General features: G+C 33.0%; 1 protein-coding gene across 4 annotated transcripts in view; it reads left to right on the forward strand.

Moving 5' to 3' along the window:
- Positions 1-21331, forward strand: part of LOC136029965 (serine/threonine-protein kinase 40-like) — a 75424-nt gene that overhangs the window by 43394 nt on the left and 10699 nt on the right. For all 4 annotated transcript variants that reach the window (XM_065708523.1, XM_065708524.1, XM_065708525.1 and 1 more), the window contains 3 exons: positions 12004-12279; positions 15029-15140; positions 18778-18962. In XM_065708523.1, the coding sequence (XP_065564595.1) occupies positions 12004-12279; positions 15029-15140; positions 18778-18962 (573 nt within the window). The remainder of the gene's footprint in view (positions 1-12003; positions 12280-15028; positions 15141-18777; positions 18963-21331) is intronic.

Consider the following 21331-nt stretch of genomic DNA (forward strand, 5'->3'; position numbering starts at 1 on the left):
ATTAGTTTATATAGGCAAGATGTTAGAGAAATGGGCCTATATGAATCTGGATTAGAGTGTCCTTTCCTGTTTTAGGTATAGGGATCATGGATGTCTTTCTCCATTCTTTGGGAGTGTATCCTTCTTTGACGGACTTATTAAATAGAATCAGAATAATATTTTTGGCTTCCTCTGGTAAATTTTTAAGCATTAAGTTATGTATTTGATCAGGGCCAGGTGTTCCTAGCCTTATTTTCTTAATAGCAGTTTCTACTTCAGTTCATCAATAGTGAACGGTTCCATATGGGGTTGGTTATTATTATCAGTAGTTATATTAGTTGGTGCTTGATACTGATACCCTTGGTCATTTTTTATAATATTATCTAGGAGGATTTTCATTTTATCATCTGGAGCTGTGAACACCATGCCATCCTTTTTGAGGAGAATAGGAATTTTTGGGGGATTTTTTTTTGGCCTGTATAAATTTCGAAGTTTCGCCACACTTTTACATTTATATTATTTGAAAATTTTTCTTCAATTAATTTTTTCCATCCTTCTCTTGTTTCTTGGAGTACAGTTTTTTTTTTTTAATGCAGCAGCCCTGTTCATCTCTATTTTGTTATTTATTGTTGGATTTCTTGCAAATTGATTTCTCTTTTTTCTCTTGTCCAACCAAGCTTTTTCACGTTTTGCATTTCAACCAGGAATGGAATTCCTTTTTCTTTCCTTGGGCTTAGAGAATCCAAAAATATCTTCACTAGTTTTCACTAGCAAATCTATTACTTGTTTATTTAGTAAATCAGATGAATCATCAGTCGATATTTTTTTTAGTTTAGATGCCAACTCGGCCATTTATTACTACAGAAATTCCACATTTTTGTCCTCTGTAGTTGAAGGTAATCTATGGATTCCTCTAGTTGCACGATTAATGGAAGGTGGTCAGATTCCACAGCACCAGCTAGTTCAACATGTTGGTTTAGGGCTAATGAATAGGAAACAAGTTATAAAACTAAAGTAGAATACTTACCATTGGTTACATTTAAACTAGTGCCCAGGTCACATGGTGTAATAAGACAAAGATTGCTATCAGGTTCCAAAATATAGTCAGCAAATGCAAAAGACTGTTGGTCTTTTTGTGATGTAGTGTTCCACATTTTATTATGAAGATTGAAGTCACCCTCTATAAATTTATCATTTTCATAGTAATCATTTCCCTTTTTAAATTGATTCAGGTCAAAATCCACTGTTCCTCTATTATAATAGTTGACAACAGATAACCATCTATTTTCCTCAAGTTTAATATTTATCAGACCAACTTCATTTTTACCAGTAAAGGGCAAATTTATTTCCCTAAAATACTCAGGCGGCTTGGTGCTGCAGTGAGTTATTAGTAGTAGTAGTAGTAGTATATATTCTCTCTAACCAATGTCAGCAGACCTCCCCCTTTTCTCCCATCTCTATCCCACCTTACAGGATGAAAACCCACAAATTTTGGTGTTTTCTTTTCATTTGGTTCGAAGAGTCTCTTGAAGGAGGACCAAATCAGGTTTTGCTCTTACAATTAGTGTATTTATTAAAGCAGTTTAGTTTTTCCCATTCCTCGTGTGTTTAGTTGCAAGACCTTCATGATTTACTGATGTGCTTTCCCTTTTTTAAATGTTTACCTTTGTCTGGTGAGGTCTCTTTATCATGTGATGTACGAGCTCTTCTGGTCATTATTATCTCACTTTGATCCTTTTCTGTTTCATCATTTCTTAGAACCATTTTAGTTGACCCAGGGACCAGGACAAGAACTTCACCTAGGACCCAGTAAAATTTTGTACAATATTTTTTTTTTCAAATGTTTTTGGCAACATATCTATCAGTGCCTCACATATAGTAGAGTGTAGAGGCAACTGAATTAAGACACTTTTCTAATTTGTCCAGTCTAGTACTTTGTTCACTTAGGCTAGTGCTTTGCTTGCTTTCAATATTATTTTCATTGATCACAGTATTTTGACTTGTTGAGGGAATTGTTGTTTTACTTATTTGGCATATCCTTATAAGTCATATTTTTTGTATATACTACTTTAAGAGCTCTAATAATATATATATATATATATATAAAAATAAGTTGTCTGTGTGTGGATCTGTGGATGGATCAGGTGACGTCACCTGAAAAAACTGGATCAGGTGACAAAACTGAAAACTGAAAAAAACTAAAAAAAGGCAAAAACTACAAAAAAAACTAAAAACTAATAAAAAAAATAAAAAAGCTAAAAAACTAAAAAAACTAAAAAAAGGCAAAAACTACAAAAAAAACTAAAAACTAATAAAAAAGCTAAAAAACTAAAAAAACTAAAAAAAGGCAAAAACTACAAAAAAAAACTAAAAACTAATAAAAAAAATAAAAAAGCTAAAAAACTAAAAAAACTAAAAAAAACTAAAAAAAGGTAAAAAACTAAAAAAACTAAAAAAACTAAAAAAAAGGAAAAAACTGAAAAATAAGCTAAAATAAAGGTAAAAACCAATAAAAAACTAAAAAAAAAACTGAAAAAACTAAAAAAAGGCAAAAACTACAAAAAAAATAAAAACTAATAAAAAAAGTAAAAAAGCTAAAAAACTAAAAAAACTAAAAAAAGGTAAAAAACTAAAAAAAAATAAAAATAAAAAAAAATAAAAAAAGGAAAAAACTGAAAAATAAGCTAAAATAAAGGTAAAAACCAATAAAAAACTAAAAAGAAAAAAAGGAAAAAACTAAAAAAATTTTCATCTAAAAAACTAAAAAAAAACTAAAAAAGGTAAAAACTAAAAGAACTAAAAAAGAAAAAAATAAATGACGACACTCAAAGAGAAAGCGACCAGGACAAAAGGAATGTTCGATTAGCAATCAACAAAGCACCGGGACACAGGGAGTATAAATGACGACCAGGACATAAGTAAAAAAAAAAACTAACAAAACTAAAAAGAAGGTAAAAACTACAAAAAAACTAAAAAGAAAAAAACTAAAAAAAGGCAAAAACTACAAAAAAACTAAAAACTAATAAAAAAGCTAAAAAACTAAAAAAACTAAAAAAAGGCAAAAACTACAAAAAAAACTAAAAACTAATAAAAAAAATAAAAAAGCTAAAAAACTAAAAAAACTAAAAAAAGGTAAAAAACTAAAAAAACTAAAAACTAAAAAAAACTAAAAAAAAGGAAAAAACTGAAAAATAAGCTAAAATAAAGGTAAAAACCAATAAAAAACTAAAAAAAAAACTGAAAAAACTAAAAAAAGGCAAAAACTACAAAAAAAAACTAAAAACTAATAAAAAAAGTAAAAAAGCTAAAAAACTAAAAAAACTAAAAAAACTAAAAAAAGGTAAAAAACTAAAAAAAAACTAAAAAAAACTAAAAAATAAAGAAAAACTAAAAAAAAGGAAAAAACTGAAAAATAAGCTAAAATAAAGGTAAAAACCAATAAAAAACTAAAAAGAAAAATAGGAAAAAACTAAAAAAAAATTCATCTAAAAAACTAAAAAAAACTAAAAAAGGTAAAAACTAAAAGAACTAAAAAAGAAAAAAATAAATGACGACACTCAAAGAGAAAGCGACCAGGACAAAAGGAATGTTCGATTAGCAATCAACAAAGCACCGGGACACAGGGAGTATAAATGACGACCAGGACATAAGTAAAAAAAAAAAACTAACAAAACTAAAAAGAAGGTAAAAACTACAAAAAAAAAGAAAAAAAAAACTAAAAACTAATAAAAAAACTAAAAAATCTAAAAATCTAAATAAACTAAAAAAGAAAAAAAAAGGAAAAAAATAAAGGAGAAAAACAAAACTAAAAAACGAATGTATATACAGACCGGGACACCGGGATACAAATGACGACCGGGACACAGGGAATATAAATGACGACCGGGACACAGGGACACAACTACAACGGGGACACCGGGGGAAACAGGGGGATATAAATGACGACCGGGACACCGGGACAGGGAATGGTCGATTAGCAATCACCATCAACAAAGCTCAAGGGCAATCATTAGAATCATGAGGTATAGATCTGAATACAGATTGTTTTCCCATGGACCATTATATGTTGCATGTTCAAGAGTCGGTAAACCTGACAATCTATTTATATGCAAAGACAATGGGACAGCAAAGAATGTTGTATATTCGCAAGTTTTACGTAGTTAAAACCATATATATATATACTAGCTGTTGGGGTGGCGCTTCGCGCCACCCCAACACCTAGTTGGTGGGGGCGCTTCGCGCCCCCCCCCCAAGCCCACCCGTGCGCGTAAGTCGTTACGCGCCATATTAGTTACGCGCCATTTTAGTTGTGTCCCTATGTCCCACCTGTGAATATAGATAGATAGATATATATATATATATATATATATATATATATATATATATATATATATATATGTTTTAACTACGTAAAACTTGCGAATATACAACATTCTTTGCTGTCCCATTGTCTGTGCATATATATAGATTGTCAGGTTTACCGACTCTTGAACATGCAACATAAAATGGTCCATGGGAAAACAATCCGTATTCAGATCTATACCTCATGATTCTAATGATTGCCCTTGAGCTTTGTTGATGGTGATTGCTAATCGACCATTCCCTGAGTCGCCATCGTCATTTATATATCCCCCTGTGCACCCCGGCGTCCCCTTTGTAGTTATGTCCCTGTGTCCCGGTCGTCATTTATATTCCCTGTGTCCCGGTCGTCATTTGTGTCCCGGTGTTCCAGTCTGTGATTTCTCTTTGAGTGTCCCGGGCGTCATTTATATTCCTTGTGTCCCGGTGTCCCGGTTGTCATTTATATCCCCCTGTGTCCCCCGGCGTCCCCATTGTAGTTGTGTCCCTGTGTCCCGGTCGTCATTTATATTCCCTGTGTCCCGGTCGTCATTTGTATCCCGGTGTCCCGGTCTGTATATACCGGTCTGTTTTTTAGTTTTGTTTTTCTCCTTTATTTTTTTCCTTTTTTCTTTTTTTTCTTTTTTAGTTTATTTAGATTTTTAGAATTTTTAGTTTTTTTATTAGTTTTTAGTTTTTTTGTAGTTTTTACCATTTTTTTAGTTTTTTTAGTTTTTTTTTTACTTATGTCCTGGTCGTCATTTATACTCCCTGTGTCCCGGTCGTCATTTGTGTCTCGGTGCTTTGTTGATTGCTAATTTATATTATATTTATATTTATATTTTTTATATTTATTAATATTTTTTTAGTTTTCTTTTTCTCTTATTTTTCAGTTTTTTCCTTTTTTTTAGTTTTTTTTTGTTTTTTACCTTTTTTTAGTTTTTTTAGTTTTTTAGTTTTTTTAGTTTTTTTATTAGTTTTTAGTTTTTTTTTAGTTTTTGCCTTTTTTTAGTTTTTTCAGTTTTTTTTAGTTTTTAGTTTTTTACCTTTTTTTAGTTTTTTTTAGTTTTTTAGCTTTTTTAGTTTTTTTTCTTTTTAGTTTTTTTTGTAGTTTTTACCTTTTTTAGTTTTTTTTCTTCTTTTGTATTAGTGTGAAATAATTCAGACGTCATATGCGGACAAACACGACGTCACTCGACAGACAGACAGACAGACATAACCCACAAACAACTTATTTTTATATATATTTATTCATATTTTTTTAGTTTTCTTTTTCTCTTTTATTTTTCAGTTTTTTCCTTTTTTTTAGTTTTTTTCTTTTTTAGTTTTTAGTTTTTTTTAGTTTTTTACCTTTTTTTAGTTTTTTTTAGTTTTTTTAGTTTTTTAGCTTTTTTAGTTTTTTTATTAGTTTTTATTTTTTTTGTAGTTTTTGCCTTTTTTATTTTTTTCCGTTTTTTTTTAGTTATTAGATTTTTACCTTTTTTTAGTTTTTTTTAGTTTTTTAGCTTTTTTAGTTTTTTTAGTTTTTTTTTCTTTTTAGTTTTTTTTGTAGTTTTTACCTTTTTTAGTTTTTTTCTTCTTTTGTATTAGTGTGAAATAATTCAGACGTCATATGCGAACAAACATGACGTCACCTGATCCATCCACAGATCCTCACACAGACAACTTATTTTTATATATATATATATATATATATATATATATATATATATATATATATATATATATATATATATCTATATTCACAGGTGGGACATAGGGACACAACTACAATGGCGCGTAACTATTATGGCGCGTAACGACTTACGCGCGCGGGGGGGCTTGGGGGGGGGGGGTGCGAAGCGCCCCCACCAACTAGGTGTTGGGGTGGCGCGAAGCGCCACCCCAACAGCTAGTATATATATATATATATATTACACATTTTTTATATTTATTTCACATATATTTATTATATTTATATATTTTTTTTATATTTTATATATTTTTTATATTTATTACATTTTATATTTATATTACATTCATATATTTTTTATATTTATTACATTACATATTACACATTTTTTATTTTATTATATATTATTACACATTTTTTGTTGTTAGCAGAGTGTGGGCCCTTGCAATTTGCACACACAAGAATTTGATCTTCAGGTTTCTTATCTTTCTCAGAGCATTCATATAAATTACGCTTTCCTGAGTATAGAAGGCATCTTTCAACAGCCCAGCAATTTACAGCAGTATGACCAAATTTTGGCCTTTGTAACACCTTATTTCAGGGGTTATATATTGTTTTACATTATATAATGCACCCCATATTGAAACAATTTACAGCAGTATGACCAAATTTTGGCCTTTATAACACCTTATTTCAGGGGTTATATATTGTTTTACATTATATAATGCACCCCATATTGAAACAATTTACAGCAGTATGACCAAATTTTGGCCTTTGTAACACCTTATTTCAGGGGTTATATATTGTTTTACATTATATAATGCACCCCATATTGAAACAATTTACAATTTACATATTGAAACAATTTACAGCAGTATGACCAAATTTTGGCCTTTGTAACACCTTATTTCAGGGGTTATATATTGTTTTACATTATATAATGCACCCCATATTGAAACAATTTACAGCAGTATGACCAAATTTTGGCCTTTGTAACACCTTATTTCAGGGGTTATATATTGTTTTACATTATATAATGCACCCCATATTGAAACAATTTACAATTTACATATTGAAACAATTTACAGCAGTATGACCAAATTTTGGTATTTGTAACACCTTAAGGCAGGGGGTATCATCCCATATTGAAACTCTTCTTGGGAATTTAACTTATCCCTGATATTCGTCCTGTGGTGGCGCAGTGGACTTGACCTTAGTTTGGTAATACGGGACGCAGAGATCGAATCACGCTGCAGGAATGCACTGCAGGGCCGACGCAGGGACCTTAGTAGTCAAGAAGCGTCGTTAATTCTTAAATAATAATAAATTATCCCTGATATTCAATAATGACACTAAACACATTTTCTTTAATTTCTTGCATAGCATCACTCTTTTCCATAAAGCTAATATTGCTTATTTCTGGATTGTTTTGTATTTCACTCTATATTTCCTCTTTATCAGCAAATCTTTTAGGAATAAAAACAATACCTCTTTTATTTTTTATTTGTTGAGCATTTCTATATCTTTCCTCTCAAAAAGAAGCGTTACATTCTCTACTTTCAGGTCTTTGGCCGCTCCTCATATAGCTCTGGGCTCTCCTCATATCGAGTTAATCTTTCGCCTTTTACAAAAAAACGTTTAAAAGTAAACTGAAATGAGGAGAAAATCCCCTCTGTAGCTGATTCATTGTAGCTGATTTTTTTTTTATTTTTTTTAAATATGCCCTTGAAAAGGGCTTTGAATCGAAATGAAAACTGCCCCATTAGAATCGTCATTGCCGAAAACCATATATAGAAACTTACAAACCCCCACCTTGAACAACAAGGGAAATCCTTTTTTCTGCATGGGCAGCATTGATGTGTCCGCTTTTTTCTTCTTCTTCGCCGCTACCGGGGACTGGAATATCATAAAGAGCTGTTTAAGAGCTCACTTGAAAGCAAACTGCTGTATCCACGTTCTTTTTTATGCCACAAAATATACTTCGGGGCTGCAAATCTAGGTGATTCTCTTTTCGACATGTTTCTTGGAATTTTTAGGGCAACTGATTTTCTTCTGGTTAATTATTAGTTTCCGTCGATGTGCTATCTAGTGTAGGTGGGGAATCCCGAAACTTCGAAAATACATTACCGTTATTGCTGCTAATAAATAACGTTTTGCTGATTTTTTGGTGGCAATGGTAACAGCGAAACGCTAGTCTCATAATTTCGTTAGCTCTTAAAAAGTTTCTAGATCAGTTGGATTATATTCATCATCAGAATCGTATGAAATGACCTTTCGATTAATATACTTAAGGGGGTCAAGGTCATTCTCATTCCTAACCTGCCATGTGATTGAAGTTTTCCAGGGTGCTTGATTTTTCTCAGGGTATTTGTTAGTTTGCAACAATGTTCTACCATGCAGAGTTGGTAATTCACCTCCTTGCTCCCCGTCTTTACCAGCGACCTTCAAAGACACAGTGCTCCTTTTGCTGCTAGGAAGTAGCATTTTGATCGATCCTTTTGCTCCAAGTGAACTATTTGTTAGCGTTGTTCTATCTAATACGCCACGGTTCTGTTCATGGTAACTTTGCTGCGATGTAATAGCATGTGTTGGTGACAAGATTGCGGATTTCTTTCTTCCTTTTGTAGAGAAATTAGATGACCTAGTACCTTCTTCGTTACAAGGAAGCAAAATCTCCAATGATTCTGCGAAATGTCTCATTGACAACGGTGCGTTAGCTGGTATATCGTTATTTTTAACATGGGAGATATCACTTTGCTGCAACGTAGTATGCAGTGTAGAGGAGAGGTTATCCTTTTTGTTCTTCCCTGCTTTGCCATCAAATTTGAAAGGAAAAAGACCATTTTCGTCCCTAGGGAATGGTATTTTTACTGATCGTCCTTCCTTGCCTTTATTTCTTGTTGGCAACGGCCCATCAGCTGATGCATCGACCTGTCTGTCTTCTTTCTTACTATAGTTGTCCATAGGCTTTAGATTGTTCTATCTTAAATTTTAGAAAGTTCTAGCACATTAATTAGCATTAAGTGCATTTTGTGGATGACAAAGTATATTCTCTGTTAAGTTTTTTTTTAGTGTAAATTTATCCTAAATGGCCAGAATTTCAAACATTAATTTGTGATCATTATCGAAAATTATTTTGCACCTCTTAATATTTTGTATGCTTAACAACCTTCTGTAATAAGGGTGTTTTTTTGCCATTGCATCCGGTGTGACGTCATTGTGTTGTTGAGCAACGCTATTACATTCGTTGTTTTTTTTTTTTTTTTTGTTTTTTTTTTACTATTGTGATGAGCGCTTTGCTGTTTGTTTCATGTTGTAGTGTCAGATGCATCATTTTTGCCCCTTTAGGATTAACATAGTAAAGACCGAATCCTAGCCCATAGTTACCGAACATTTAAAAATGTGTTTAAAATATACCGTCAAGGGATGAAAAATCATCATTTTTAGCTGATCCGGGAGTTGTAACTATTATTTTGATTAATCTTAATTATAAAAGTTTGTTACGAGAAAAAGTAATTGGAGATTCGAAAAATACCCTAAATCCTACAAAAAATGGTAAAACATGTAGGAGGATTACAGTCTCCTGTCTTGAGTAACAAGGAACATCACTTTTTTTGGGTGGGAAGCATTGCGTCTTTTTTTTAATTTCTTATTCGATTTTTTTTGTGTGTGTTTGTGTGTGTCACTGCTAGCGGGACGCTGAAACATTGTAGAGAGATGTTTAAGGGCTCATTAGAAAGGAAATTGCTTCATCTAGTGTCTATTGCAAGTATTAAAATCATGATATTAAAACAAAATGCAGTTCTTGACAAAAAATACATCTTCATATACAAGATGATGTCATATTTGGTGTGACGCTGTATAAGAATAGATGATTATGTTTTCCTTTTTAATTTCAGTGTCTGGTTTATGAGGAAATATGTCAATGGAGAAATTAAGCTTCTAACTTTTAGTTTTCTTTTTTAAGGTTTTTGAATTGTTGTAACCCCTTGTTAAAATATACACAAATATTTTTCCAATTACCAGTCTGGTATAGTATGATTACTTTTATTAAAATCATCACACAACGGTGCAGGAATCTGGTAGTATATATATACCACGGGGACTGTTCGTCCTACAGCATAACACGAATACAATATTACAGTTACAAAATATACGACACTAGCTGACACCTGCGAGGCGTTGCTGTAGCGCTGCGCGCCCCAGCGCGCAGCGTTGGGGTGCTTTTTTCTTTTTTTATGTTTTTTAGGTTTTCTTCTTTTTAGGTTTTCTTTTTTTTAGGTTTTCTTTTTTTAGGTTTTTTTTCTTTGTCAGTTCTTCTTTTTTTTCTTTTTTGTAACAAAGAAACAAAAAAACAAACAGTATATTTTTATACATATAGATTAAGGCACTTGCAATATTCCAAGGTATTCCTAAGTAAAAAGGACGAGAGGTCAACCCAGCAAATAATTAGATCGAAGTTACTCGATACCATAAAATGTATCTTTTATACCGTAGATCAACCACTTCTTTTCCAAGCCACAGACGTATATAAGCTAGGAAGTGGTTATTTCTCAATTTCCTTTCAAAGCCTACACACCAGGATGTGTGATTGTTTTACAGTTAATTTCCAAACTTTTATCTTAGCAAAAAGTGATATTTCAAAACTTCGCATTTTGTATTTTGCGTCTTAATATTTTTATTTTACTAAAATTAATATCTGACTTGATTGGTCAGCTTTCTACACCTTTTTCATAGCAGTTTATACCCCTTGTCACCAATTTATGCTCACCATTAAACATGAACCCTGTAAAACTCATTAGAAACTCAAAAAGGGACGAATTGTGCTATAAAAAAAACCACGCACACATAGGAAAATTTGGAAAAACATAAATACATTTAGATTTCTATGACCCATCTCTTTCATTTAAATGTTTTTTATTTATAATCTGTTAATCAAATCTATTTAAACCTACTAGACCAATTGTTGTATTTTTCAAAATCCAGGGGGATGGGGATTTTTGTACTTTTTTTTAATTTTGCAATTGAAATAAAAAAACATTATTTTCAAAATCTAGGGGAGAGGGGGTCTAGAAGGGAAAATCCCCCTGCTTATTATTACTTATCATTATTATTATGACTACCAGTTTGTGCAGGAGACTAAGATTAAATTTTGTCGGAATTAGCTGAAACCCACAAAAGCAGGCTAATCCTAGGGGGGAAAAACGTCCCGGATAGTCACTTTTATTCAAAATTTCATTCAAATTTTATGTGTGCGCGCAATTTAAATAGAAACTTAGAATATCAAAAAATAAATAACCACTATGGTTACCAATTTATGCAAGCCACTAAGCTTAAACATCTTTAAAATTCATTAAAAAAAAATGCAAAAGCGAATAATTATCGAAAAAAACATCATCGAAATATATGGATAGAATGTGAAACTCTTGACATTTCAGGGTTATGACATTTGGAATGACATTCTGAGACGATTGACATTGGAATGGCATTATGACATATGGAATATGTTCATATCGGGATTATGATAAAATTAGATTAGGATTGTAATAAACCGAAATATGAAACAGCTAACCGGGAAGTTTTTCTACTTTTTAATATGAGCATTAGTTTTTGCGTTTTTCTCATGTTCATGCAATTTGTGTAATGTAACTGGAGATTATGGATTTTTTTGATTGTGTGATTGAAGAAAATTCTTTTGAACTTTCCCTCATGGAAACTGTTCAATGTATTTTTTATTTTATTTTCGGAAGAAATAAATAGATATTTCTCCTCAAACTGTTTCTTTTATTGAAGATGCTTTCGAAATAAAAAAAAATAGTTTTGGGATTAAAAAAAGAATTGACAAATAGTTCTTAGAAAAAATCGAACACTCACACATTTTTCCTCACTACTTTTAAAATTAAAAAAGTGTCCCCCCTTTCCTTTGTGTATAGGTGTGAAATACAGATTTTATTGCCTCAAATAGTTTAATTTCCAACCATCTTTATTTTATCCCTTTTTAATTTTATTTTTAGGAGTCAAATGATGGAATAAATCTGCTATCCGCTGCAGAACCGGCGAGAACCCCTATTCGTCAAGCTGAAGGTACACTACGTCATCTCACGGCTCAGGAACTGGCGGCTTTGCTACCCCCAAATTTTCAAAGCTCTTTGTTGACTCCTCCGGTTCAGCTGGACGAGGAGAATCAAACGGCTGGCCGTGTTTTTGCCCAGTTTGCTGCACATGTTGCTGAGAGGGAAAGACAGGGAATCGACGATAGGGAGCAAATGAGGAGACCTAGATCAACTAGGGTATTCTCTTTTTCTACATTGCTGCTTTCAAGTTCAAAGGCTGCATCGGGCATTTTCATACTGAGATAATTTCCAGAAACTATTTTCTAATCTTTTCTTAGAGATAATATCAGCTGGACAACGCACATTTAATCATACCTTGTTCTTTTTCATCTACATTTCATTGCTGATCTACTCTTGCTTAGAAAAGGATTTTTTGGCGATTATTTCAGGAATCTTAAAATGTCAGATGTAATCTTTAAGTGTGACAGAGACGAAGTATATTTAATACATGTGTATCAAGATGTATGGAAAAGGTGGTTGATCCCGCTTTCTAGGGCTACAATAAGAGAAAAGTTGAGACACCTCTGCGGTAAAGGATGACAGACTGCCAAAGATCATCCTTTTCGGTCACCCTTCTAGGGGCGTACAGAAAGTAGGTCGTCCCTGAATGAGGTGAGAGGAGGCTGTGAGGATGAATTTAAGGAAGGAACCTCTTATGAGGGTGTAAAGAGGGAGGCTTTGGATAGGTTGGGATGGAGAACGAGGGTGCGTAGCTGTTTTGGTCCCAGGGGGCTTGGTGCTGTAGTATATATGTATATATATATATATATATATATATATATATATATATATATATATATATATATATATATATATATATATATATATATATATATATATATATATATATATATATATATATATATATATATATATATATATATATATATATATATATATATATATATATATATATATATATATATATATATATATATAGAGTGGAAGAATTTAGAGTGGCGAAACCCTATATAGGCCAGTGTATTCTCCTGATGAGCCCTTATGTTGGGTGTTGCCTCTGAATTATTTGTCTATATTATTTTTTCTATTGTTTGGTAAATGACGACTTATACTTATTGACGACATGACTGCCTGTCCATAGATTATTCTTTATGGTTGATTATGTATGGCTATGCTGTTTGACCTATGTGATTGTATGGATGAGTAGGGTTAAGGCCTCATTCAAGTGCTGGTCTATATTAATCACTAATTTAGGAAAACAGTCTTCCTTTTCTCCTTCTGTCTCTTTTTTTTTTTTTTTTTTTTTTTTTTTTTTTTTTTTTTTTTTTTTTTGTGTGTGTTTGTGCTGTAGCATTGGGGATTTCTCTTTTCATGATATATATATATATATATATATATATATATATATATATATATATATATTAATCAAGCTAATTTTCGAACTATATACTATATAAATCTATATATATATATATATATATATATATATATATATATATATATATATATATATATATATATATATATATATATATATATATATATATATATATCAAGCTAATTTTCGAACTATATACTATATAAATCTCAAATATATTAGGTAATAAAAAAATCAGAGAACTTGACTTGGAATTGTGTTGTGATTACGTCAGGGCTCATCGAGCTGCGACCTTAGTGAGAGAAGCCTGCCGAAAGATTCTATTAAAAGCAGAAGCCGAATACCCTTTTACCGACCAAGCTCGACAAGAACCTCCCAAATTATAGAAAACCATAGTCAAGAAATTGTAATCATAAAATTTTTTATAGAACCATGAAAATTTTTCGAATTGTCTTATAATTATTTTTGAATATCTACAGGTATTTTTGTCATTATATTTCACTGTCTAATAGAAGGATTTAGCCCTATTTGGACTATTATTTTTTCAAATAATCTTGAAAGCATAAGAATGACCATAGGCTGTATAATTTGAAATTAAATTGACTACCCCCCACAGTACAGCCCTCTTGTTTTGAGAACGCCAGTAGTTTATGCAGAGGGAGAGCAGCGGAAGTGTAAAAAATAATCGTTTATCTGAAAACTTTAAAATGACCTTTTCCGTAGTTAAAAACTTGTCCCAAAAAGAGTTCTACCCTGCCTGAAATGAAACTCGTGACCACAACAACTACCTATAATTGATTATCAACGTTAACTACCCATCCCTGAGTACTAAATAGCTACATTCATTATTTGTGGGTGGTTATCTAAGGACTCTCACAAAACTACGTCAAGTATAGAGATCTTAGAGATTTTCTCTGCGCCTGAAGCTACGCCTTTTCAACAGCAATGTTATGCCAATACTACTCTACGCAGCAGAAACATGGCTACTGAATGAAGAACAAGAGAAGAGCTATGGCTTTTGAAAATTTGTGTCTTCGTGGAACATTGAACATACACTGAACACAGATGATGACAAACCAGTCCACACGTGAAATGACGCAGCAACCTCTAATAACCGACATCGTCAGAATCAGAAGGTGGAGGTATTTAGGCCACGTCCTACGTATGGATGACCTTAGAGTCCCAAAAGCCGCTTTACACTGGCAACCGCCAGGAAGTCGTAGCCGGGGAAGACCCAGAAATACACTGCACAGGACCTACAAAAGGGATCTACGAAACCTGCATACCTCCGTACTACCGAAATGAGAGGACATCACTGCAGCAGCAAACATGAGGGAAAATTAGCGGCTCTTTCTTAATGCCTTGGGTGCCTCAGGAGGCACAGGCAGAACTGAGGTCTAAGGTAAGGTTCTCTTGCCGTTGTCTTTTTATTTTTGTTTGCTATTTTATTTTATTCACTATTATTTGATTTCTCTTATCTATTATTTACTATATTTTCTATGATTTTCTATTTCCTGTTCTATATTATTTACAATAATTTTATTGGCTATTTTAGAATGCCAGTTTTGAAAATATTCTCGATTTCAGGTTGTCCGCCCTGCTCGGTCTCGTCGTATTGCTAACCGACAGAGGGCTTCAAATACGATTCAGAGGCCAAATTCTTTCTTAGGACGCCATGGCTCAGCTTCAGCAAGAAGAGGTTTGTGCACTTTAGACTGTTTATAGTTCTTTGGGAGTCTTAATTGTTTTTAAGTTAAGTTGTTTTGGCCAAGAAATTGGTTTTATCAAGCAGTTACACGATATTTATTCAGTGTCTTTTTTTCAAATTGCTTGAAAATAGGAGAAAGTGGCAAGTCTGTTCACGGCACTAAAATTAGGTAATGCAAATGTCTAAAAGGAAAAGAGCTTTTGGTTGTTGCCCCTTGTGTGCATTTGCCCCATATATGCCCCTTTGCATTTTCCTGGGACTTCCAAATTAAGGACGGGGTTGTGTTCATACACGGTTTTAACACTTCTTTGGCTTTTTCTTTATTTAAAATTCAGTCAAGAAATGATTTTTGGTAAATGATAGTTAAGCAATTAAAATACCATCGAAATATTATTTTCAGCAAAAATTAAGAACATTCAGTTTAAAACAAATGGAAGTAAATTATTGCTATGTTAAAAATTTCAACGCTGGATAAATCTTATTGATGGTTTCTTTTAAATGGTTTATTACCATATAGTGCTAAAATAGTTAATTTTGGTTGTCAGCTTTACATTCTGGCTTTTTGCTCAACTCAAGCACTTTAAACATAAGCTTTAAACCCTGGCCGAATGGGTTGGTGCGCTGGATTCGGGATCTCTTGTCTGAGAGGACGCGGGTTCGAATCCCGGTGTACCCAATTCTTCAGTTTGGGACGGGGGTCAGTGGCGTGACTCTGTAAGCTTAGCCAGAGTCGACCCAGCTCTAAATGGGTACCTGGAGAAATCTGGGGAAGGTAAACAGGAAGGGTGTGCGAAGGCACAGGATGGCTGGCCCCCAACCCCCCATTGCACTTCCTGGCTGAAGGGCCAAGAAACGGAGATCAGCACCACCGGTACGGACTATAAAGTCTAATGCCGTATCCTTTACCTTTTTTTATCCTTTACCTTTGTCTCTCATAAAAGATAAGCATACATTGTGTATACTCATTTTTTCTGGAAATTACGTTTTTCGCAATTTCCTTTCATAATTACCCACTACATTTTCTTCTTGTTCTTTTTAAACTCAAAGCATGAAACTTTTTTTCACTCAGTTCTGTACTGTTTATTCCTCTCAAATAACTGACGCGTTAGTTATTACGTCATAACGTAACTGACGTCAGCTACCATAACTGACGTCAGTGTATAATTGGTCGCGGAATTCTTTAGTAGCCTGCCACAGTGATATTCGTAAATAACTTATTTCATCTTAGTTGCCTAGTCTTTGTCTTGTAAGCTACTTCTCTGGATTTGAACACTTTAATATCAGACCCTCCAGGGTTGCCAATAATTAAATGAAGGAATTTAAAAAGTCTTAAAAGTTTCATTTTAATCTTTTTAGCTAGTTAGGACCGTATAGTTACCATAGCTCAATGGATATGACTAGTACTACTAAGAACCCACTGTAGCAACAAGACATCTGGGGCCAACGCAGTTACGTATGCTCCGCCATAGGTTTACTTGAATCTATTCAAAGCTTCTCTTTCTACCCCCCTCCAATGAATTCCAATTTCGTTTCAATTCTTCCGTATGACCTCTTCCCACATCATTTGAGGACGACAACTGCTTTTTGTTTAGGATGTGAGGCTGCTTTATAACTGCAGAGACCTCTACGTTCTTTGTTCTGTGTAGTAATGACGGATGATTCAAGGATGGAACGATATACAAAACAAGAAAAAGTACAAGAAGAATTTTCCTTTCTTAAGAGTGTTTCCTTTCTGTATTCCAGTACAGCTGCGATTATACTTTTCTGTAAAACTCCCCAGTTACCGAAGTCGCGTCTCTGCTTTGTGGAGATTATTCCGCCAAGATCGAGTGAAAGTCTTTTATTCAAAATTGTTTTCATAAAATCCTTAATTCCTTTGGTCTATGCAAAGCATTTTTTATAATTCCTTTAAGCTCTTGAATTATTTGAGGTTTGTTTACGTAAGCCTGTTCATTGTGTTTTGTATCCTCAAATTAGATGAACCTGGTTGGGAAACTCTATGAAGTATAAAAACCACCTGCTTACAAGAGTGGAAACTGACGTCATTGTTGGGAAAAAAGACCAGCGCCATCTAGCACCGGCGACTTTGTTTGACCCAAAACTGCTGCACACTATCTTTTCAGGTAGTAAGAAATTCAAGAAAGAAAGAAATTTGTCATCAGTAATCCTATCAGGTTAAGTCAACTAGACTACTTAACCTATCAATATTTTTTTAAGCTTACCTAGTCATGCTTTGTGTAAACAAGATTATGGCCTAAAATAATTCTTGAAAACAAAAAACTGTAATTAACCTTTGCTATGAAATAAATTTGCAAATTAATCCCATAATTTTGCAAATTAATTGTTTTTTTTAACATATTTCTTTTTATGAAGTCATCAGACGCTAAACTGTTAGTGTATCTGTAAACACTGTTAGTAAATCACTAAAATGTCTATTCTTTTTGGACTAAGCCTTAGAAAGAAGCGGATACAGAATTAGAGTTTGGGAGGTGTTTCAACGAAACTTGGCTCCAAAAATGGTATTTTTTGCCCTCCCCCTCCCCATAATCAATGCACCTTTTAATTTCTGATGGGGGGCGAATATGCCCCTGAAACCACCCCCTGAATCTACCCCTGGTTATATAGCCTCAGTCCTTTACCAGTGCACAGTCTTAAAACGAGGCTAATAACTGAAGTGTTGTTTTTTTTATACCAGTGTCATCTAAAATTTGTTGATTTTCATTCAAATGAGTACCAGAATCCTTTGCACATTTAACCTGATAATGTTGGAATGATGAAAGAAATAAGTGACACTTGCTTATTCTTTTGTTTGAACATTTTTATTGCCCAGTAGCAAATAAAAAAAAAAGTCAAAACAACATACATACTAGAACACCAACAAAAAATAAACTAGCACTCAATCATTGTCTGGGAGACTATAGGACACTGATCTAGCCTTTCAAAAAATCTTTCGCAGCGACTCCCAGCTGCCTCCAGGGTCTCAGCCAAACCATAATTGGCAATTAGCTGCCTGTTTCTAGGCCATAGGGGAATTCCTAAGAGAAATTTCGTATAGCTAAAATACATAGGTCTTATACTTTTTTTGTCGGTGCACATAAAGTTGTTCCTTTATGTGCACCGAAAGAGCAATGACATGCGAAAGAGCGAATGAATTGCAGACTCTGGCTAGTTTACGCCTGTTGTAACGTTACGAAATTACGTAACGTAACTGATTTCAAAGCACGTTACGTGTTACAACGTGCTAAAGCACGTTGTAACGTGCTTTGCAGCAAATAAGGAGTGCAATTGCCTTTCGGAGGACTGTAATACTAAGAAAGGGGGCAAAACCTCAATAATTAATTCAGAAAGATATTTCATCATAAAGAAATCAGCGGTCCTAACACGGAATAAAATCACTTGAATTGACAATGAAAACAGAAAAAATGGCGATGAAATTTTTCTCATGTCAATTAAAATGAAGTGAAAATGATGTAATGTTTCCTTCTTAACGTTCCCTATCCTAATTAAAAATATCGGTCGTTGTTATATTTTATTTGCATTTTAATTATAAATAGAGGGGCAGCGTGGTCTAAGAATATTTTTTTTTCTTTTCTAATGCATGCATATTTATCCTATTTTCTGATATTAGCCAGAACTCAGCGCCTCTGCCATCTTCAACCAAGTAATAGCCAAGAGACTCCATCATTCCCGAGAATGCAGAGCTATCTATCGGAGCTATTTTCTGCTGCTGGAGAGTCGACATCAAATATTACGGAAATTAGTGAGGACGTCATGAGTAGGATTCAGAACCCATCTGAAGGCTCCATTAGCACTGTAAGTTTCAATTTCTTCTTTTTTTTATTGAATTATCTGTGTTTTTTTAGGATTTTTTTTTTTTTAGGATGTGTTTTTTTTCACGTATTCTTAATCGTTCTGCTCCAATCCTGCTTTGATGCCGACCGGGCTGGTTGATAAAAATTCCTGTAATCTTGGCAAAACTTAACATTTATATTATGTAGAAGAACAATATAATAATACTATTAAAAATATAAAATTTATTGATTTTGTCATAAAATTCCTGGTGAAATTCATGTTTATACGGGAAAAAAAAATAAACAAAAGCTATTCAGAATTAAATAGATTATTAAAACTGACAAAAAATGCTTGTAATCTCGTACAAAAATCATGCAATGACCAAAATCACCCCAATTCATAGCTCTTGCAATCAATAGTTGCTCAAAATTTTGTGTTTTTTTTTGGAATTCTCGTGTAACTTTTGTAAATTTATAAGAATTTCTAAATTCTCAGTATTTTGTAAATGGAACAGCTTGGAGAAGGTGGGTGTCCTAGCCAAGTGGATTGGTCCGCTGAATTTAAGATCCTTTGTCCTAGAGGGCGTGGGTTTGAATTCTAGCGTATCCAATTTCTGGTTTGGGATGGGGGTCAGTGGCGTGACTCTGTAAGCTCAGCCAGATTTGACCCAGCTCTAAATGGGTTCCTGGAGAAATCTGGGGAAGGTAAACAGGAAGGGTGTACGAAAGCACAGGATGATTGGCCCTCAAACCTCATTGCAATTCCTGGCTGAAGGGCCAAGAAAATTAGAATAATACCACCAGTAGGGACTGTAAAGTCCAATGTGGTATCCTTCTTTTGGAGATTATGGTTGTAAAAGGGACGCCTATTAGTGGAGGGGAGTTGCCTGAAGGAAATCCTCGAATCAGAATGGAAGAGGCCATAGAAAAGTATATAAGGCGATTAATCTTCATGGAAAGGAATAAAAAATGAAGCGTTGAACAGATTAGGTTGTTGACCTAAGCGGCTTGATGCTGAATTGGGATGAGGGGGGTAGTTGTTTTAGTATTTTACTTACTAGGGTGTGTTGGCCTAAGTGGCTCTAGGCTGTGATGGGCTGTTAGTGGTAGTTTTAGTTTTATTGTATAAAGTGTCGATTTCATTTTATATGTCAATCCTAGGGCTTGTCTAAATTAAATGATGAATGTTTTGGACCGGAAAATGGATGTGAGGAATGGATTGTATCCTTTTAGAATTTTGCGATCCCAACTCTAATCAGTTTTAAGAAGTTTGTGAGAGATAAATAATTTATTTATTTATTGTTTTCGGGATTTGATTTTGTTTGCTAATACTACTCCCATCTTCTAAAAAATAATGGGTATAATTGGAATCTATAAATAGACTTTTATTACACTTCCTGTTCAAGTTTAAAGAATTCTCAGTTAAACATTGTGTATCCTGGTAGTATTATGTTAAAAATAATGCTCGTTAAACATATTATTTTTTTGTTACTTGGAAACACAGATTTATCTAGTAAAAAACCAAATTAAATTACGGTCCTTTCTTTACCACTTCATGACATTTTATAAACCTGAACAATCTTCCTTTAAAAAAAAAATATAAAACTAATAATAAAAAATAACAATTTATTCAACAAAAAAAATATAAAGTATAAAAAATAGAAATAATATAAAAGTATAATGTGAATAAATATAACAATAAAAAATAGTATTAATATGAAAATAATATTAAGTTGTTCGTAGATCTCTGGGAACTCAAGGGGTCACCCTAAAAATAATAATTTATTTATTTTTAAATAATAAAGCTGCTGGCACCCTGCTAGATTATGCCACATCTTCCAAAAATAACCAGATTAAAAATGTCAATAAAATCCTTAAAGGATTTTATAAGTAATGTTCTAGACCACCCTGCCTTTACATTTACAGTGAAACAGAATGAAAGTATTGAAAAACATGCATAGTATTCCAAAATAATAAAAAAATAACAAAAAAATAAAAAAAAATAACAAAAAAACAACAAAACAGGTAAATAACAAAAAAAAGTCTTTTTTCACTAGTAAAGGTCCGAATTACCAGACAATAGCAACAATTCAAACAAACTTTTTTTTATTCCATTGTGATATGTGATTTGCTTTGCACTGTGATATGTGCTTTGCTTTCCACTGTGGTATGTGCTTTGCTTTGCATTGGGTTGTGTGCTTTGCCTTATGAATTGTGATGACCTAATCTGTCCAACTTTTTTTGATTTGTTGCGATTGCGGTGGTGAACATTATCACATTGAATATCCTTGAAATGTTTATTGTTTGTGTTTCTCCTTTCCTTTGTTTATTTAATTTAGATTAGTTCTCACTGTTATTATTACTCCTGTTAATAAAGGCTTCCGGGCGTAA

This window comes from Artemia franciscana, chromosome 8 (assembly GCF_032884065.1).
Source record: "Artemia franciscana chromosome 8, ASM3288406v1, whole genome shotgun sequence".
In the NCBI taxonomy this organism is placed as follows: Eukaryota; Metazoa; Arthropoda; class Branchiopoda; order Anostraca; family Artemiidae; genus Artemia; species Artemia franciscana.